A 13,892-nucleotide genomic window follows, 5' to 3' on the forward strand; every position below is an offset into this window, starting at 1 on the left:
CCTCTGGCCTGGAACGCCCTCCCTCCTCTAATCCGACAGATAACCACTCTCCCTGGCTTCAAGGCCTTATTGAAGGCACATCTCCACCGAGAGGCCTTCCCTGACTAAGCCCCACGTTTCCTCATCTCTCATTCCCTTCTGCGTCGCCCTGACTTGCTCCCTTTGCTCTTCCCCCTCCCCAGCCTCCAGCACTTATGTATATATCCATAATTTTATTTATCCCTTTGCTCTCCCCCGGTCCCAGCTCCAAAGCACTTCTGTACATACTGTAATCTGACATATCTCTACTGATGTCTGTCTCTCCGCCTCTAGCCTGTGAGCTCGTTATGGGCAGAGAATGTCACTGTTGATTTTTATATTGTACTTTCCCAAATGCTTAGTACAGTGCTCTGCACACAGTCAATAAATATGACTGACTGACAGAATGAATCAACGAATGAAACACATTTAAGAGCCAGCAACCTGGAAGACAGAGATACCAGGCCAGAACCCACACAACGCCATGGTCTCCTGCACCCCTGATCGACCGAATTCCTGCTCTTCCCTGAGAGCATCAGTCCAGACGGTGGCACCCACTCGGCTCGAGGGTGCTCGGGCCCCCTCGCCGCCATCACCGGGCAGGCCTGGTGCTCACCGAGGGGAGAGGTGCAGAATGCATTGTTCTTCCCTTTGCATCTTCTCCAGGGCCTTGTCGATGCCGAGGGGAATGTCGTGGTCTTCCCCTTCCCCGACGACGAATGCCACGTCTCGGCAGTCGAAGGTCCTGCCGCTGCAGCAGCCTTCCAGGTGAACTGAGGAGGGGGAGAAAAGAGAAGCTGTGAAAGCACTGCCAGGAGAGTCCCCTTCGGCCTGGCCTCTTGCGGAGACGGCGTCACGGCCAAACTGGGTTTCGTCTCTTGCGTGTGTCTCTCTGGGCTTAGCTAGTCTGGTCTCGCTGGGCTATCTTCTCCTGGGCTCCTTAATGCTCTCCATGGAGAAGGGAGAGCCGGGATTACTGGCCACCAGAAGAGGTTCAACGCCAGGTTGAAAACATGGGCTGTGAGTCCCCTGCCTTGCTCTTCGTCAACTTGCCGGGTGACTTTGCTTTCTCTGGGCTTCAGAATCCTCCCCCTTTCGTACACCTTGTGGCCGTTCCCTCCCGGGAAGGAGGAGTGGGAGACGAGTGCCGGGCGGTCCTTTGCAAATGGGAAATGCACAGAAATGGAAAATCATCACGCCAGCAAACTTTCTTCAGATGGTTGGGGGGGAGATTCCACTAGAAAGTGAAATATTCAATTATTTCCCACCAATATTTAAAGACGTTTTTAGTTTGTTTTGTATGGTAGTTGTTAAGCGTTTACTATGTGCCAGGTGCTGTTCTAAGTGCTGGGGTAGACAGAAGGTAATCGGGGAGACACACTCCATGTCCCGCTTGGAGATGACATTCTCCATCCCCATTTTACAGATGAGGGAACTGAGGCACAGAGAAGTGAAGTGACTTGTCCAAAGTCACATAACAAACAAGTGGCAGAGCCAAGACTAGTGCCCATATTCTTCTAACTCCCAGATTTTGCTAATTGGCAAGAAAGCTCCTTTGCCTAAACTTGCAAGTCTCTGATCTTAGTTAGCAAATGGGAATTGAAAACAACCAAGTGATTCCCCTAAAAGAAATCCATAAACACCTGAAATATCTCTGTCGGTGAAGAAAAGTTCAACAACAGTGTCGGAGTTCACCTTACACCTGAGTCTGAGGCCTTCTCCTAAATTGGAGTCAGCTAATATTTGGCATAATTCAATGTACTTTATTCAAAGACAAGGCAGAATGAAGGAATCTGGAGTCCTCCTTTCTGAGGTGGCCCAAACCAATTAAAGTTCCTGTAAGCTCCATCTCTGAGTTCACCCCTGCTCAGGCAAGAAATCCATCTTTCCTTGGAAAAAGAAGAACACTCATGTCCTCATGGACCCTCCTGGAGGAAATCCCCACCAAGCCCTTACCCTGAGCTCCCCACAATGGGAGCTTCAGAACGGGTCTGTTGTGTCACCCTAAGGGCCTAGAAGACTGGACCCACATTAGGCCAATGGCTCAGACCCTCTGTCCTACGCAACCTTGCTCTATTTTTATTTAAATGGCATTTGTTAAGTACTTAGTATGTGCCAGGCACTGTTTTAAGCACTGGGGTAGATACAAGGTTATCAGGTTGGACACAGCCCATGTCCCACATGAGGCTCACAGGCATAATCCCCATTTTACAGAGAAAGTAACGGAAGCACAGAAGTTGAGTGTTCTGCTCAAGGTCACACAGCAGACAAGTGGCGAAGCCAGGACTAGAATCCAGGTCCTTCTGACGCTCAGGCCCGTGCTCTATCCACTAGGCCACGCTGCTTCTACCCTGCTGGCTTTCTGGTTGCTTTCTTGTTGCTGATACTGACTCTTTCTATGAGCATGGAGGGAAAACTCCAGAATCTCCATCCAAAGCATTTGAGGGCCTTCTCCCATGACCCATCAGATGCCTCTGTGTGCGTGGGCCAGGGAACACCAGAGGTCTTTCCCATGAACTGGTTCCCTCTACTAGGAAAAAGAAGTTGGGGAGTCTCTTTTCAGCCCATCTATCACTGGTATTTATTGAGCGCTTATTGTGTGCAGAGTACTGTATTAACCGCTTGGGAACATTCAGTGCAACAGATGTGTACTGGATCCATCCCTTATAGACTGAGGATTTTGTGATTCTACTGCCTATAGGCTAAACCCCTGCCGGTGTTTGGAGGGGACTCCTGAGGATCAGGGCCACAAAGATGACTTACATCTGTCTCTGGTGCAAAGCTGGTGTAAGCAGGGAAAGCCTGACCTCAAGTCCCTGCCTCGGACCAGGCCAGTTTTCTGCCAGGTCTTGGAGAGGAGTGTGGCCTAGTGGATAGAACAGGGAACTGGGAGTCCAAAGAGCTAGGTTCTAATCCTGGCTCTGCCAGTTGTCTGCTGTGTGACCTTGGACCAGTCACTTCACTTCTCCGGGCCTTAGGTACCTCATCTGTAAAATGGGGATTAAGACTGTGAGCCCCATGTGGGACAGGGACTGGTTCCAACCTGATTAGCTTGTATCTACCCCAGCACTTAGAACAGCAGCTGGCATATAATAAGCCCTAAATACCATAATAAATAAATAAATAGCCTAATCCAGGGCAGGAGTGGCTCCACGTGTGGGGAGAACCAACCTACGGTGGACCCAAATTTCTGGGGTGGCCCCATGTGCCTTAACTTCTTGGGGGTCTCTCCTACCAGTGACAGACTGTGTGTGAGCCCTGGGTGGGCCTGGGACCACCTTCTATCAAAATAATCAATCACTGGTATTGATAATTTACTGTGTGCTGAGCACTGGATTAAGCTCTTGAGAGAGAGTACAATATACAGAGTTGGTAGACACTCTCCCCGCCCACAACAAGCTTATGGTCTAGGAGACTACAGACATTAACATAAATAAATTACATTTACGTACAAAAGTGCTGAGGGGCTGAGGGTGTGGGAGTAAAGAGTGCAAATCCAAGTGCAATGGAGAAGAGAGTGGGAGAAGAGGAAAAAAGGACTCAGTTGAGGAGGGCCTCTTGGAGGAGATCTGATTTTCAAATGGCTTGAAAGTGGGAACGGTAATGGTCTGTCGGGTATGAAGGGGGAGGGTGTTCCAGGCCAGAGGCAGGCACTTAAGAAATGCCATTATCACTATCAGCATTAATTATCACTAATACTATCCCACCAATAAATCCCGACACGACTTCAGTACAGTCCTCCACCCTGGAAGTTCGGCAGGCCCGGCTTCCGGGGCTGGGGATACGACTGACGTGACCAGCCCCGCGTCAGCCGCTGTCTTCTGCCGTCCATTGAGGCCCCTCCTGGACTGGTCCCAAACCTGGTAGATGTTCTGCACAGTTAAATCAGTTACCCCTTCCCTTGGCCCTACTGACGGGGGAAGCAGCTGTCAGAGGGCAAATCCCCTGTAAGCTCCTCTGTTTATCAGGTTCGAATGTCTTTGCCAAACAGGAAATCCTGAGCCTTTCCTAAAGATTCCCACCTATGTGTCAGTTTCAGAGGCGGCTTCTACTTGCTCGTACTTGGAGTACACAACTAAGGCCATCATCTGTAAACGTGACGACCCGCTGACGCTGGAAAAGAGGATCCCGGGCTACCGTTAACTATGAAAAGAAGAGTAATAAATGAATGATAAGGCCATCTTTTGCAAACGATTAACACATTCTTTGATCTAGGGCATCTCCAAGCCAGCTATTAATGGAGATTAATATGAGACTTCCTGTGGAATCAATCTGCCTAGAATTAATATGTATCTGACGAGCCCTTCTACAATGCGCACACTCCAAATGAGTGTTTGTTCCTTTGTTGCTTGACTTTCTATTTTCAAGCCTGTCCCTGTTTTCCCTTCTCCCCCCTTGGCCTCACAATCTTCCTTAAGCTTCTACTGATTACCACACGTCTGGTTGGTCCACCTACTGCTGTCATCTCCCAAAAGTCTGTGTCTTAGTCATATCGTTTAAGGGTAGGCCTCTCTGGGTCTTTTTTTTATGTTACTTGTTCAGCACTTATTACGTGCCAGACACTGTACTAAGTGCCGGGATAGACATATATAAGTTAATTAGGTTGGACACCGTCCATGTTCCATATGAGGCTCACAGTCTTAATCCCCATTTTCAGATGAGGTAACTGAGGCATAGAAAATTAAGTGACATAATAACAACAACAATAATAATGACGACGATGATTGTTGGATCTGCAAAGTGCTTACTATGTTCCAAGAGCTGTACTAAGCGCTGGAGTGGATATAAGCCAATTGGGTTGGACGCAGTGCCTGTCCCACATGGGGCCCACACTCTTAATCCCCATTTTACAGATGAGATAACTAAGGCACAGAGAGGTTAAATGTCTTGCCCAAGATCATAGAGCAAACAAGTGATAAAGCCAAGATTAGAACCCTGCTCTATCCAGCAGGCCATGCTGGTTTTGGACCCGGGTCAACTGCTTGGTTAAAGGCAGCTCTACTCCCTGCTATATCACCAACAAGTCTTTACAACACTCACTCTGCCCTCCCTGCTTGCACATGATCCATTTCATTTCCCTAGGTAACAGACACTTGGCTACCCTGCTGCCATCCATTTACCTCACATGTCCCGCCCTGCTCTGGGGCTGATGGGTGATAGATAACTGAATAACTGAATTCCAGGATCTCACTGCTGGTGATCCTCTATTTACCAGTAGGGTTCTTGGACAACGCTGATCAAATTGACCGAGTAGCCAGACACACCTTTTGCGTTTAGTCCACATGGCAACGTCACATGGAAATTATACAGCAGGACATCGACACAGCTTTGTTGACCGGCAGTTTGGCCAGGAGCTTGATGTCCCACTGGTGTCACATTGTTTGATAGTCCTTCAGAGGACAAGCCGACCATCTTGATTTGGTTTCTACATCAAGCATCATAGGTTGGGGCTGCCAAGGTAGCACAATGTAGAGAAAGGCCTCAGCTGCAGTACCAGTGAAAATCTTTCGGCAGTTTTTAGGGTTTCCCCGTTGCTGACTGGTACAGAACTCATTTCTTCAGGCCATCAAACCACCGCCCTCTGCTGCCTCTGAAGCATTTCATAGTATTTCATATTCTTCTCTTTGTCTTCTTACAGAAGTGCCTCCGAAACAGTCATCACCAACCATACAAAGTCTCAGAGTCTATTGATGATGCCTAGAGTCTACTGAGTTAGAATAACTTTCCAGTGAATCAAAATGAATTGAGGCTTAAGATACTGAACACATCATGTCACCTAGGCTGCGCTTTGGTCAGAAACCACACTGTAATTCTGGAAGCCTGTGGGTAACGATACCGTGCAGTAGCCGTTAAAGGACTCTGTCTTGCCAGCAACAAAAAGAAACCATCTCGTGGTTTGACATCTTTCTTTTGAATATAGTGGTGCTTCGAAGCTGTGTGGCATTTCTTCATTGTTCTGTATGTGGAAGATGCCTTTTCACACCTGTGCAAACATGAAGGCAGGATAGGTCCTCTTTCCTTAGATATTTCAGCCAAACTGCCATCATTTCTAGCGACTTTCCTATCTTGCAGAGTTTTAAAGTACAGCGGCAATGGTTATAAGCATTGGAGTGAAGCCCGCACCTTGCATTTTGGTAGGTCTGCTGCATATTTTCATCCTTGATGGAGGACGTCCTTTAAGAAGATGCTGCCGTCATGAACGGTACTTGCTGAGAACTTCCTCTGTACAAAGCACTATATACGGCACTCGGAAAACAAATAAAAATGATAAGACATGCCACCCCTCAAGGAGTTGATAATCCAATGGGGAAGACCAGCAGACATAAGTTGCTTATGTATCCTGAGAATAGAGGAAAATAGTGAACAAAAGTGGACAAATCAGTAACATATCAGGACAGATACGTGTAAAAGGTGACACATGAAAGCTGAGATGACTGAAGGGGTGGCATGATCACGATGGCAGCAGAATTAAGGAGATGGTATTTGAGAAGGGCCTTGAAGGAGGGATGGACATCTCTTGGTAAAGCTGAAGGAGGAAGGAGTTCTAGGTGGGAGTGACATGAAGAAGATGTCAAAGGTGGCAGAATCTAATCAATGATATCTATTTGATTGCTTACTATGTGCAAGCTCTGTACTAAATGCCTGGGAGAGTACAATGAGAGTTGGTAGGCACAATCCCTGCCCTCAAAGAGCTTATATTCTCGTTGGGGAGACAGACGCTATAATGAACGCAGAGGGAAAAATCAAAGCATAAGGATCTGGGCAGAAGTGCTAAGGGGCCGAGGTGGGGTATCACAGTGCTTAAGGGCTACGATGGGGGAATTGAGGGGCTACTCAGAGAAGGCCTACCTTGACTTTAAGGAGAGGATGGTAAGGAAGAACAGAGAGCACGAGGGATAAAATGGGAGAAGAGGACAACTAGTTCTAAGTAACCAGCTATTGGAAAGTCTTGCGACCAATGAGGAGTTGCTTTTTTAAATTTTAAATGGTATTTGTTAAGTGCTTACTATGTTCCAGGCACCGTACTAAGCACTGGTGTAGAAAACAAAATAATCAGGTTGGATATAGTCCAGGGCCCCCATGGGGCTCACAGTCTTAATCCCCATTTTACAGATGAAATAAATGAGACACAGAGAAGTGACTTGCCCAAGGTCAGCCAGCAGACGAGTGGCTGGTCCTCTGATGCCCTGGTCCCTGCTCTTCCCCCTGGCCCACACTGCTGCTGCTTCTTGATAGAGGCACTGGAAACCATGGTAGGTGTCTGAGGTGAGAAGCAATGTGTTGAATTAGGTAAGCAATTCTTGGAGGGCAGGGGACTACGTCTTCCCCTTTAAATGTATAATCCCAACCATCTCGTACAATGCTCTGGGTAAAACAGATGCTCAAAAAATACAGATTATGGTGATTTTAGAAAAACTGTGCAGATGTTAGGAGAGACCAAAAAGGAGATTGTCTGCCTCTCCACTTCTAGACTGTGAGTCCGCTGTCGGGTAGGGATTGTCTCTATTTGTCTCTAGGGGGGACAGGAGATGTGTCCAAGTTTCCTGGTGAAAGGTGATTAATCCATCAATGGTACTGAGTGCTTACTATGTGCAGAGCACTGTACTAAGAGCTTAGGAGAGTACAACACAGCAGAGTTAGTAGATACGTCCCCTGCCAACAACAAGCATACGGTCTAGAGGGCTAGATTCAGTCTAGATAAGGATTGAACTAGGGCTGTAGCAGTGAAGTGGGAGGGATGGACTCGTGAAAAATTACTGAGGGAAAAACTCTACTTCTTAAAGTCAAATTGGGATGAGACGAAACAAGAGGGAGGAGTCAGATGAAACCTTGGAAGATGAGGAGTTCCGTTTTGGTCAATCAATCAATGGTATTTATTGAGCACTTCCCATGTGCAGAACACTGTACTGAGTACTTGGGAGAGTATAATCCAACAGAGTTGGCAGACGTATTCCCTGCCCTCAAGGAATAATAATAATAATGAGCACAATTGTGGTATATGTAAAGCGCTTGCTATGTGCCAGGCACTGTACTCACATGCCTGCCCCACATGGGGCTCACAGACTTACTTCCCATTTTACAGATGAACTGAGGCACAGAGAAGCGACTTGCCCAAGGTCACCCAGCAGACAAGTGGTGGAGCCAGGATTAGAACCCAGGTCCTTCTGACTTCCAGGCCCGTGCTCTCTCCACTACGCCACGCTGCTTCTCTAGAGGCGCTGTCTAGAGACGGAGACGGACATTAATAGAAATAAATATATTACATTTAAGGTGCCATTGGGTCACCCAAGTAGTGTTTCCAAAGGGAAAAGGCAATACAAACTTGTAAATTGGAGAACCACTGCCATAAAAGTTGAAACTCCATGGGCTGATAAGCATCCTGAGAAGAGAGGGTAAAGTGAGAAGCGCAGAGGAACCAAAGAGTAGAGATACCCACAAATAAATAGGGAGGAGAGGAGGAGAAGCCAAGGAAGGAAATCAAGAATGACCTGCTGGAAAATTTTCTGTAGGATTTTCTATTGCCTGGGATTAGCCACTGTGGATGGCTGGGATGCCTAGAAGCTCTTGGCTGGTGGGCTCTTTCTGCCCCTAGATCTTCGCAGTGTTGACGTCCCACTGCTGGTCATTCGTGCTTTCTCGTGTGGATTCACCTCACAGTGTTAGAGGTTTACGTGAGGCTCCCAGAGGCTGACAATGTATGGTTTCTTTGCTGCACGTAAGTTCCTTCATGTTGGTGTTATTTTCCCTGACCGTTCTCTTAGTGACTGCCCAGTAAACTGCATCCTTCGATTTCTGTTCCCGACGGAATTCGTAGGTGGGGTTCCACAGACCGACGAAGCCGTGAAGTTGTCATCAGGGGGTCTTCAAGCAGGGGTCTTCGCTACCCAGGAGTCGTCCGGGTGGTTTGATCCGTATATCCCTTGCCAGGATCAGCGTGTGGCTCTCTCAATCAACTGGCAGGTAGAGCAAGTCTCCCTAGCTGCCTAACGGCGATAGGTAAAAATTGGCCGGGGAAGGTGAGCCACTTACATAAAGGCTGACTGGGGACATTAGGCTCTGACTAGTAATAGTAGTAATAATGGTATTTATTGAGCCTCCAGTGTAGCGCACTGTGTTTAGCGCTCAGGAAAGCCCACCAGAAAGCCTTTCCCGTCCACTTCTCGGAATGGAGTCGGGAAGGTCCGGATGGCACGGAGAGTCCGCGCCTGTCTCGGACCAAGCTTTGGAAATTTTCACGCTGCCCTCTGATCGAAAGAAAAGGTGACTGACGTCCTCAAGGCCAACTGCATTTTAGCATCTGAGCAGAGTCTGCCTAGCCCTGAAAAAGGCGTCCTTCGGGCCTCGGGTGGGGCTTGAATCAATCCTAGGCAGAGGCTACTTGGGGTCATCCTCCGATCAGTTTCAGAACTTAAACCCTGCTGGGGCAAGCCCACCCCTGTTCTCTCGGACCGCATCACAGAGGCCTTAGTAAGGAGTCCCGCACCACAAGTTACCCAGGACCATCATGGCAGCTCTGGCCTCCGTGGCTCTGCCTGACCTCTAGACCGAAAGCTCGCTGTGGGTGGGGAATGTGGCTGTCATATCGCTGTGCCGTACTCTACCAAGCACTTGGCACAGTGCCCCGCACAAGGTAAGCGCTCGATAAATACGACTGATTTTCATCTCCCCTTCCAAATCCTCATTTAATAATAATAGTGGCATTTGTTAAGTGCTGACGATGTGCCAAGCCCTGTTGTAAGCGCTGGGGTAGAGACAAGGTAATCAGGTTATCCCATGCAGGGCTCACAGTCTTAATCCCCATTTTATAGATGAACTAACTGAGGCACAGAGAAGTAAGCGACTTACCTAAGGTCACACAGCAGACAAGTGGTGGAGCCGGGATTAGAACCCATGTATTCAAGCCCGTGCTCTTGCCACTAGGCCACGCTGCTTCTCATGAACGTTTAATAAATGTTCAATCACCCACCGGCGGGGCAGCGGGACTCAGTCAAAGCGCATGGGCTGGGAAGGCCTCTCGCCAATCTTGGTGGGCAGAGAGGCGGAAACCGGTAAGCAACAGTGGGTCCCGGGGATCCGGAAAGCGAGAGAGGTGTTTCGGCTGCCCCTTCTGACGCTGAAAAAAGATCTTCCCGAGTTTGAAGTGGGAAAAGCTTTTCCTGCTTCACATTCAACTCGAAACCATATGACCAAGCCGGTGCAAAGCAAGGAAAACAAAATCTAGGGCTGTTGCTTTTCCATATGTATTTATTTGCCATCTAAAGCAGCTCATTTGGCTGCGTCATCCAAGTGTAACCACATCAAGAAACCCTAGCCTCCCTGCAGAACATCACTTTACTGCAGGGCTGAGTTATTGTTCTTGTAGTGCCTAGAGCAATTTTGTTTTGAAGAGCACGGAACACTGTGTTCTGAATGTGGCTGGCACATGAACTGGATATGTGCTGACAGCAATTTGTACTCCGATTAAAACAGAAAAAAAGGAGGGACCCTGAGCAGCAGTAACCAAAGCCGAAATGCAAGAATCCCGGTTCAGACTGGGGACTTTGGGAAACGGAGCTGTGAACACAACGCAAAACACTGGGTTGAGGACACGCCTTCCCGAAGACGTCCGTGAGTCCCGATGAGTGTTCACGCGTACATGTATGTTCTCCCTTTTTTAGTGGCGGGGTGAAGCGGGTGGCTCTGGACTCCTTTTTCGGAGCTAGGTGCCAGGGTCTGAATGGCAGTGCCCACTGTCCAAACTGTTACCTGGCTTTTCTGGGACCCTTCCCTTCGGCTGGGATTGCCACACGAAGAGAAGATCTCATCACCTGAGCTTCAGGCCTGAGATGACACATCGGAGTGTTCCCTTTCTTTTTTCTTTTGCAATTATGGTATTTGTTCAGCGCTAACTATGTGCCAGGCACTGTACTAAGTACTGGGGTAGTTACGAGATAATCAGGTTGGACCCGGTCCACGTCCCACATGGGGCTCACCGTCTCAACCACGAGAAGCAGCGTGGTTCAGTGGAAAGAGCCCGGGCTTGGGAGTCAGAGGTCATGGGTTCTAATCCCGCTTCTGCCACGTGGCAGCTGTGTGACTTTGGGCAAGTCACAACTTCTCTGGGCCTCAGTTCCCGCATCTGTAAAATGGGGGTGAGGGCTGTGAGCCCTACGTGGGATACCCTGATTACCTTGTAACCACCCCAGCGCTTAGAACAGTGCTTTGCACACAGTAAGCGCTTAACAAATGCCATCATTATTATTATAAACCCCATTTTAAGGATGAGGTAACTGAGGCCCAGAGAAGTGAAGTGATTAGCCCAGTGTCACCCAGCAAGCAAGTGGTGGAGTCTGGATTAGAACCCAGGTGCTTCTGGCTCCCAGGCCTGAGCTCTACCCATTAGGCCACGCTGCTTCTCCAACATTTCTGAACAACATTTCAGGGTTCTACCCCTCCTCCTCTCAATCCACACAGCCAATACCCCGATCCTAGCACTCATCAAGAGAAGCAGCGTGGCTTAGTGGAAAGAGCATGGGCTTGGGAGTCAGAGGTCGTGGGTTCTAATCCCGACTCCGCCACTTGTCTAGCTGTGTGACCTTGGGCAAGTCACTTAACTTCTCTGTGCCTCAGTTACCTCATCTGTAAAAATGGGGATTAAAAAATGTCCCACGTGGGTTGGGACAATCTGATTACCCTGCATCTACCCCAGCACTTAGAACGGTGCTCTGCACATAGTAAGTGCTTAACCAATACCATAATTTTACAGAGAAGCAGCGTGGCTCAGTGGAAAGAGCACAGGCTAGGGAGTCAGAGATCATGGGTTCAAACCCCGGCTCCGCCGCTTGTCAGCTGTGTGACTTTGGGCAAGTCACTGAACTTCTCAGTGCCTCAGTTACCTCATCTGCAAAATGGGGATTAAGACTGTGAGCCCCATGTGGGACAACCTGATCACCTTGTATCCCCCCAGCGCTTAGAACAGTGCTTTGCATATAGTAAGCGCTTAACAAATGCCAACATTATAATTATTATTATCATATCCTGTTTGGAACTTTGTATTGGCCTCCTTGTTGGCCTCCTGAATCCTGCCTCTCCCCACTTCTGTCCCTTTTCCACACTGCTGCCCATATCATCTTCCTGAAATACTGCCCAGCCCACATCTCCCCTTTCCTCAAAACCTTCCAGTGGTAGCCCACATCACTCCATATCAAGCAAAGACTTTGAGGGGTGCCGTGGCCAAGAGGCAAGAGCCCGGTCCTGGGAGTCGGAGGACTTGGGTTCTAACTCTGGCTCTGTTACCTGCTGTGTGATCTGGAACAAGTCACTTAACTTCTCTGTGCCTCAGTTTCCACATCTGTAAAATGGGAATCCCACACCTGCTTACCCTCCTACTTAGACTGTGAGCCCCAAGTGGGACAGAAAATGAGGGCTACCTGACTAAATTGTGTCTATTCCAGCGCTTAGAAGAGTGCTTGACACACAGTAAGCACTTAAATACCATAATAATAATACCACTATTGTCTTTAAGTCTGCCAGCCTTTATCATCAACGCTCCTCACCTGCCTTCTCATTCATTCACTCATTCAATCGTATTTATTGAGCGCTTAGAGTCCTTCCCTGACCACCTTGCTCCTCTCAGGCCCACCTCATGGCCTCACCCCATCTTTATCTTGCCCTCCTCCGATCCCTTGCTCCTACTATGCCCAGGGCCTGGAGCTCCCTTCCCCCTTTGTAGCCACCAAAACTCAGCCTTCCCCACCTTCAAAGTTCCCCCAAAATGTCACCTCTTCCAACAAGCCTGCCCCAACTAATTATCGCTACCCCGAGTCTTAACGCTTCAACTCCTCTTGCACTTTTATGGATTTATTTACTTATTTGTGGCCACCCTCGGCCTTATTTGTGGCTCGTGTAAATATGTACATAGGATATTTTTATGCCTGCCTCACCTGAGAGAATCTGAGCTCTTTGTGGAAAGGAAACATGTCCTGTGCTTCTGTTATGCCTCCCATGCATGAAGTATAGCGACACTGCATTCGATAGGTGTTCAATTCCCGTATCCCCCTTCTATTAAGACTGTGAGCCCCATGTGGGAAAGGGACTGCGTCCGATCCGATTATGTTGCAACTGTCAGTGCTTGGCGTATAGTAAAGCACTTAACGAGATGAAGGGTTACGGTCCTCTTCGAGGGCAGAACCCGTATTTCTCCAGACACATTTCAATCGATCGATCAATTAATGATTCAATTTCTCTAGGGTTCGGTTGGGAAAGGTATTAAATCTGCCCCGCAGTTCTCCACCCCCGGTACTGTTGATGCTAAACTAATCCGTGGCTTAGCGGAAAGAGCACGGGCCTGGGAGTCAGAGGACGTGGGTTCTAATCCCGGCTCTGCCACTTGTCTGCTGTGTGACCTTGGGCAAGTCACTTAACTTCTCTGTGCCTCAGTTACCTCATCTGTAAAAATGGGGATTAAAAAAAAAAAATGTGAGCCCCATATGGGACAATCTGATTACCCTGTACCTACCCCAGCGCTTAGAACAGTGCTCTGCACATAGTAAGCGCTTAACAAATACCATAATAATTATTATTATTATTATTATTAATCCCTGGGGTTAGTACAAGGGAAAATGGAGGCCTGTCTTAGCTAGAGGGCAGAGGTCAAAGGAGGCTAGAAGTATGTGTCAGGGACGAGAGAGAGCAGCTTGTAAGAGCAAGAGAGAGCCTGAAGATCCAGCTTAAGATCGACAGTTACGGTGTCATCTTCAGCAATCCTTGATGCATCCCAGCAACCTCATCTTGTGTTCAGCTGTTATCAATGCCAAATGGGGATCCATCTGGAATTTTGCTCGGGCTGCCCGCTAATCTATTTATATAAGAGTGGCAGACCTGTAAATATTTTA

General features: G+C 48.3%; 1 protein-coding gene across 3 annotated transcripts in view; it reads right to left on the reverse strand.

Moving 5' to 3' along the window:
* Nucleotides 1–13,892, reverse strand: part of FKBP5 (FKBP prolyl isomerase 5) — a 102,325-nt gene that overhangs the window by 22,205 nt on the left and 66,228 nt on the right. For all 3 annotated transcript variants that reach the window (XM_039912765.1, XM_039912764.1, XM_039912766.1), the window contains one exon: nucleotides 635–791. In XM_039912765.1, coding sequence (XP_039768699.1) covers nucleotides 635–791 — 157 coding nt within the window. The remainder of the gene's footprint in view (nucleotides 1–634; nucleotides 792–13,892) is intronic.

The sequence above is a fragment of the Ornithorhynchus anatinus genome, chromosome 7 (assembly GCF_004115215.2).
Source record: "Ornithorhynchus anatinus isolate Pmale09 chromosome 7, mOrnAna1.pri.v4, whole genome shotgun sequence".
NCBI classification, from domain to species: Eukaryota; Metazoa; Chordata; class Mammalia; order Monotremata; family Ornithorhynchidae; genus Ornithorhynchus; species Ornithorhynchus anatinus.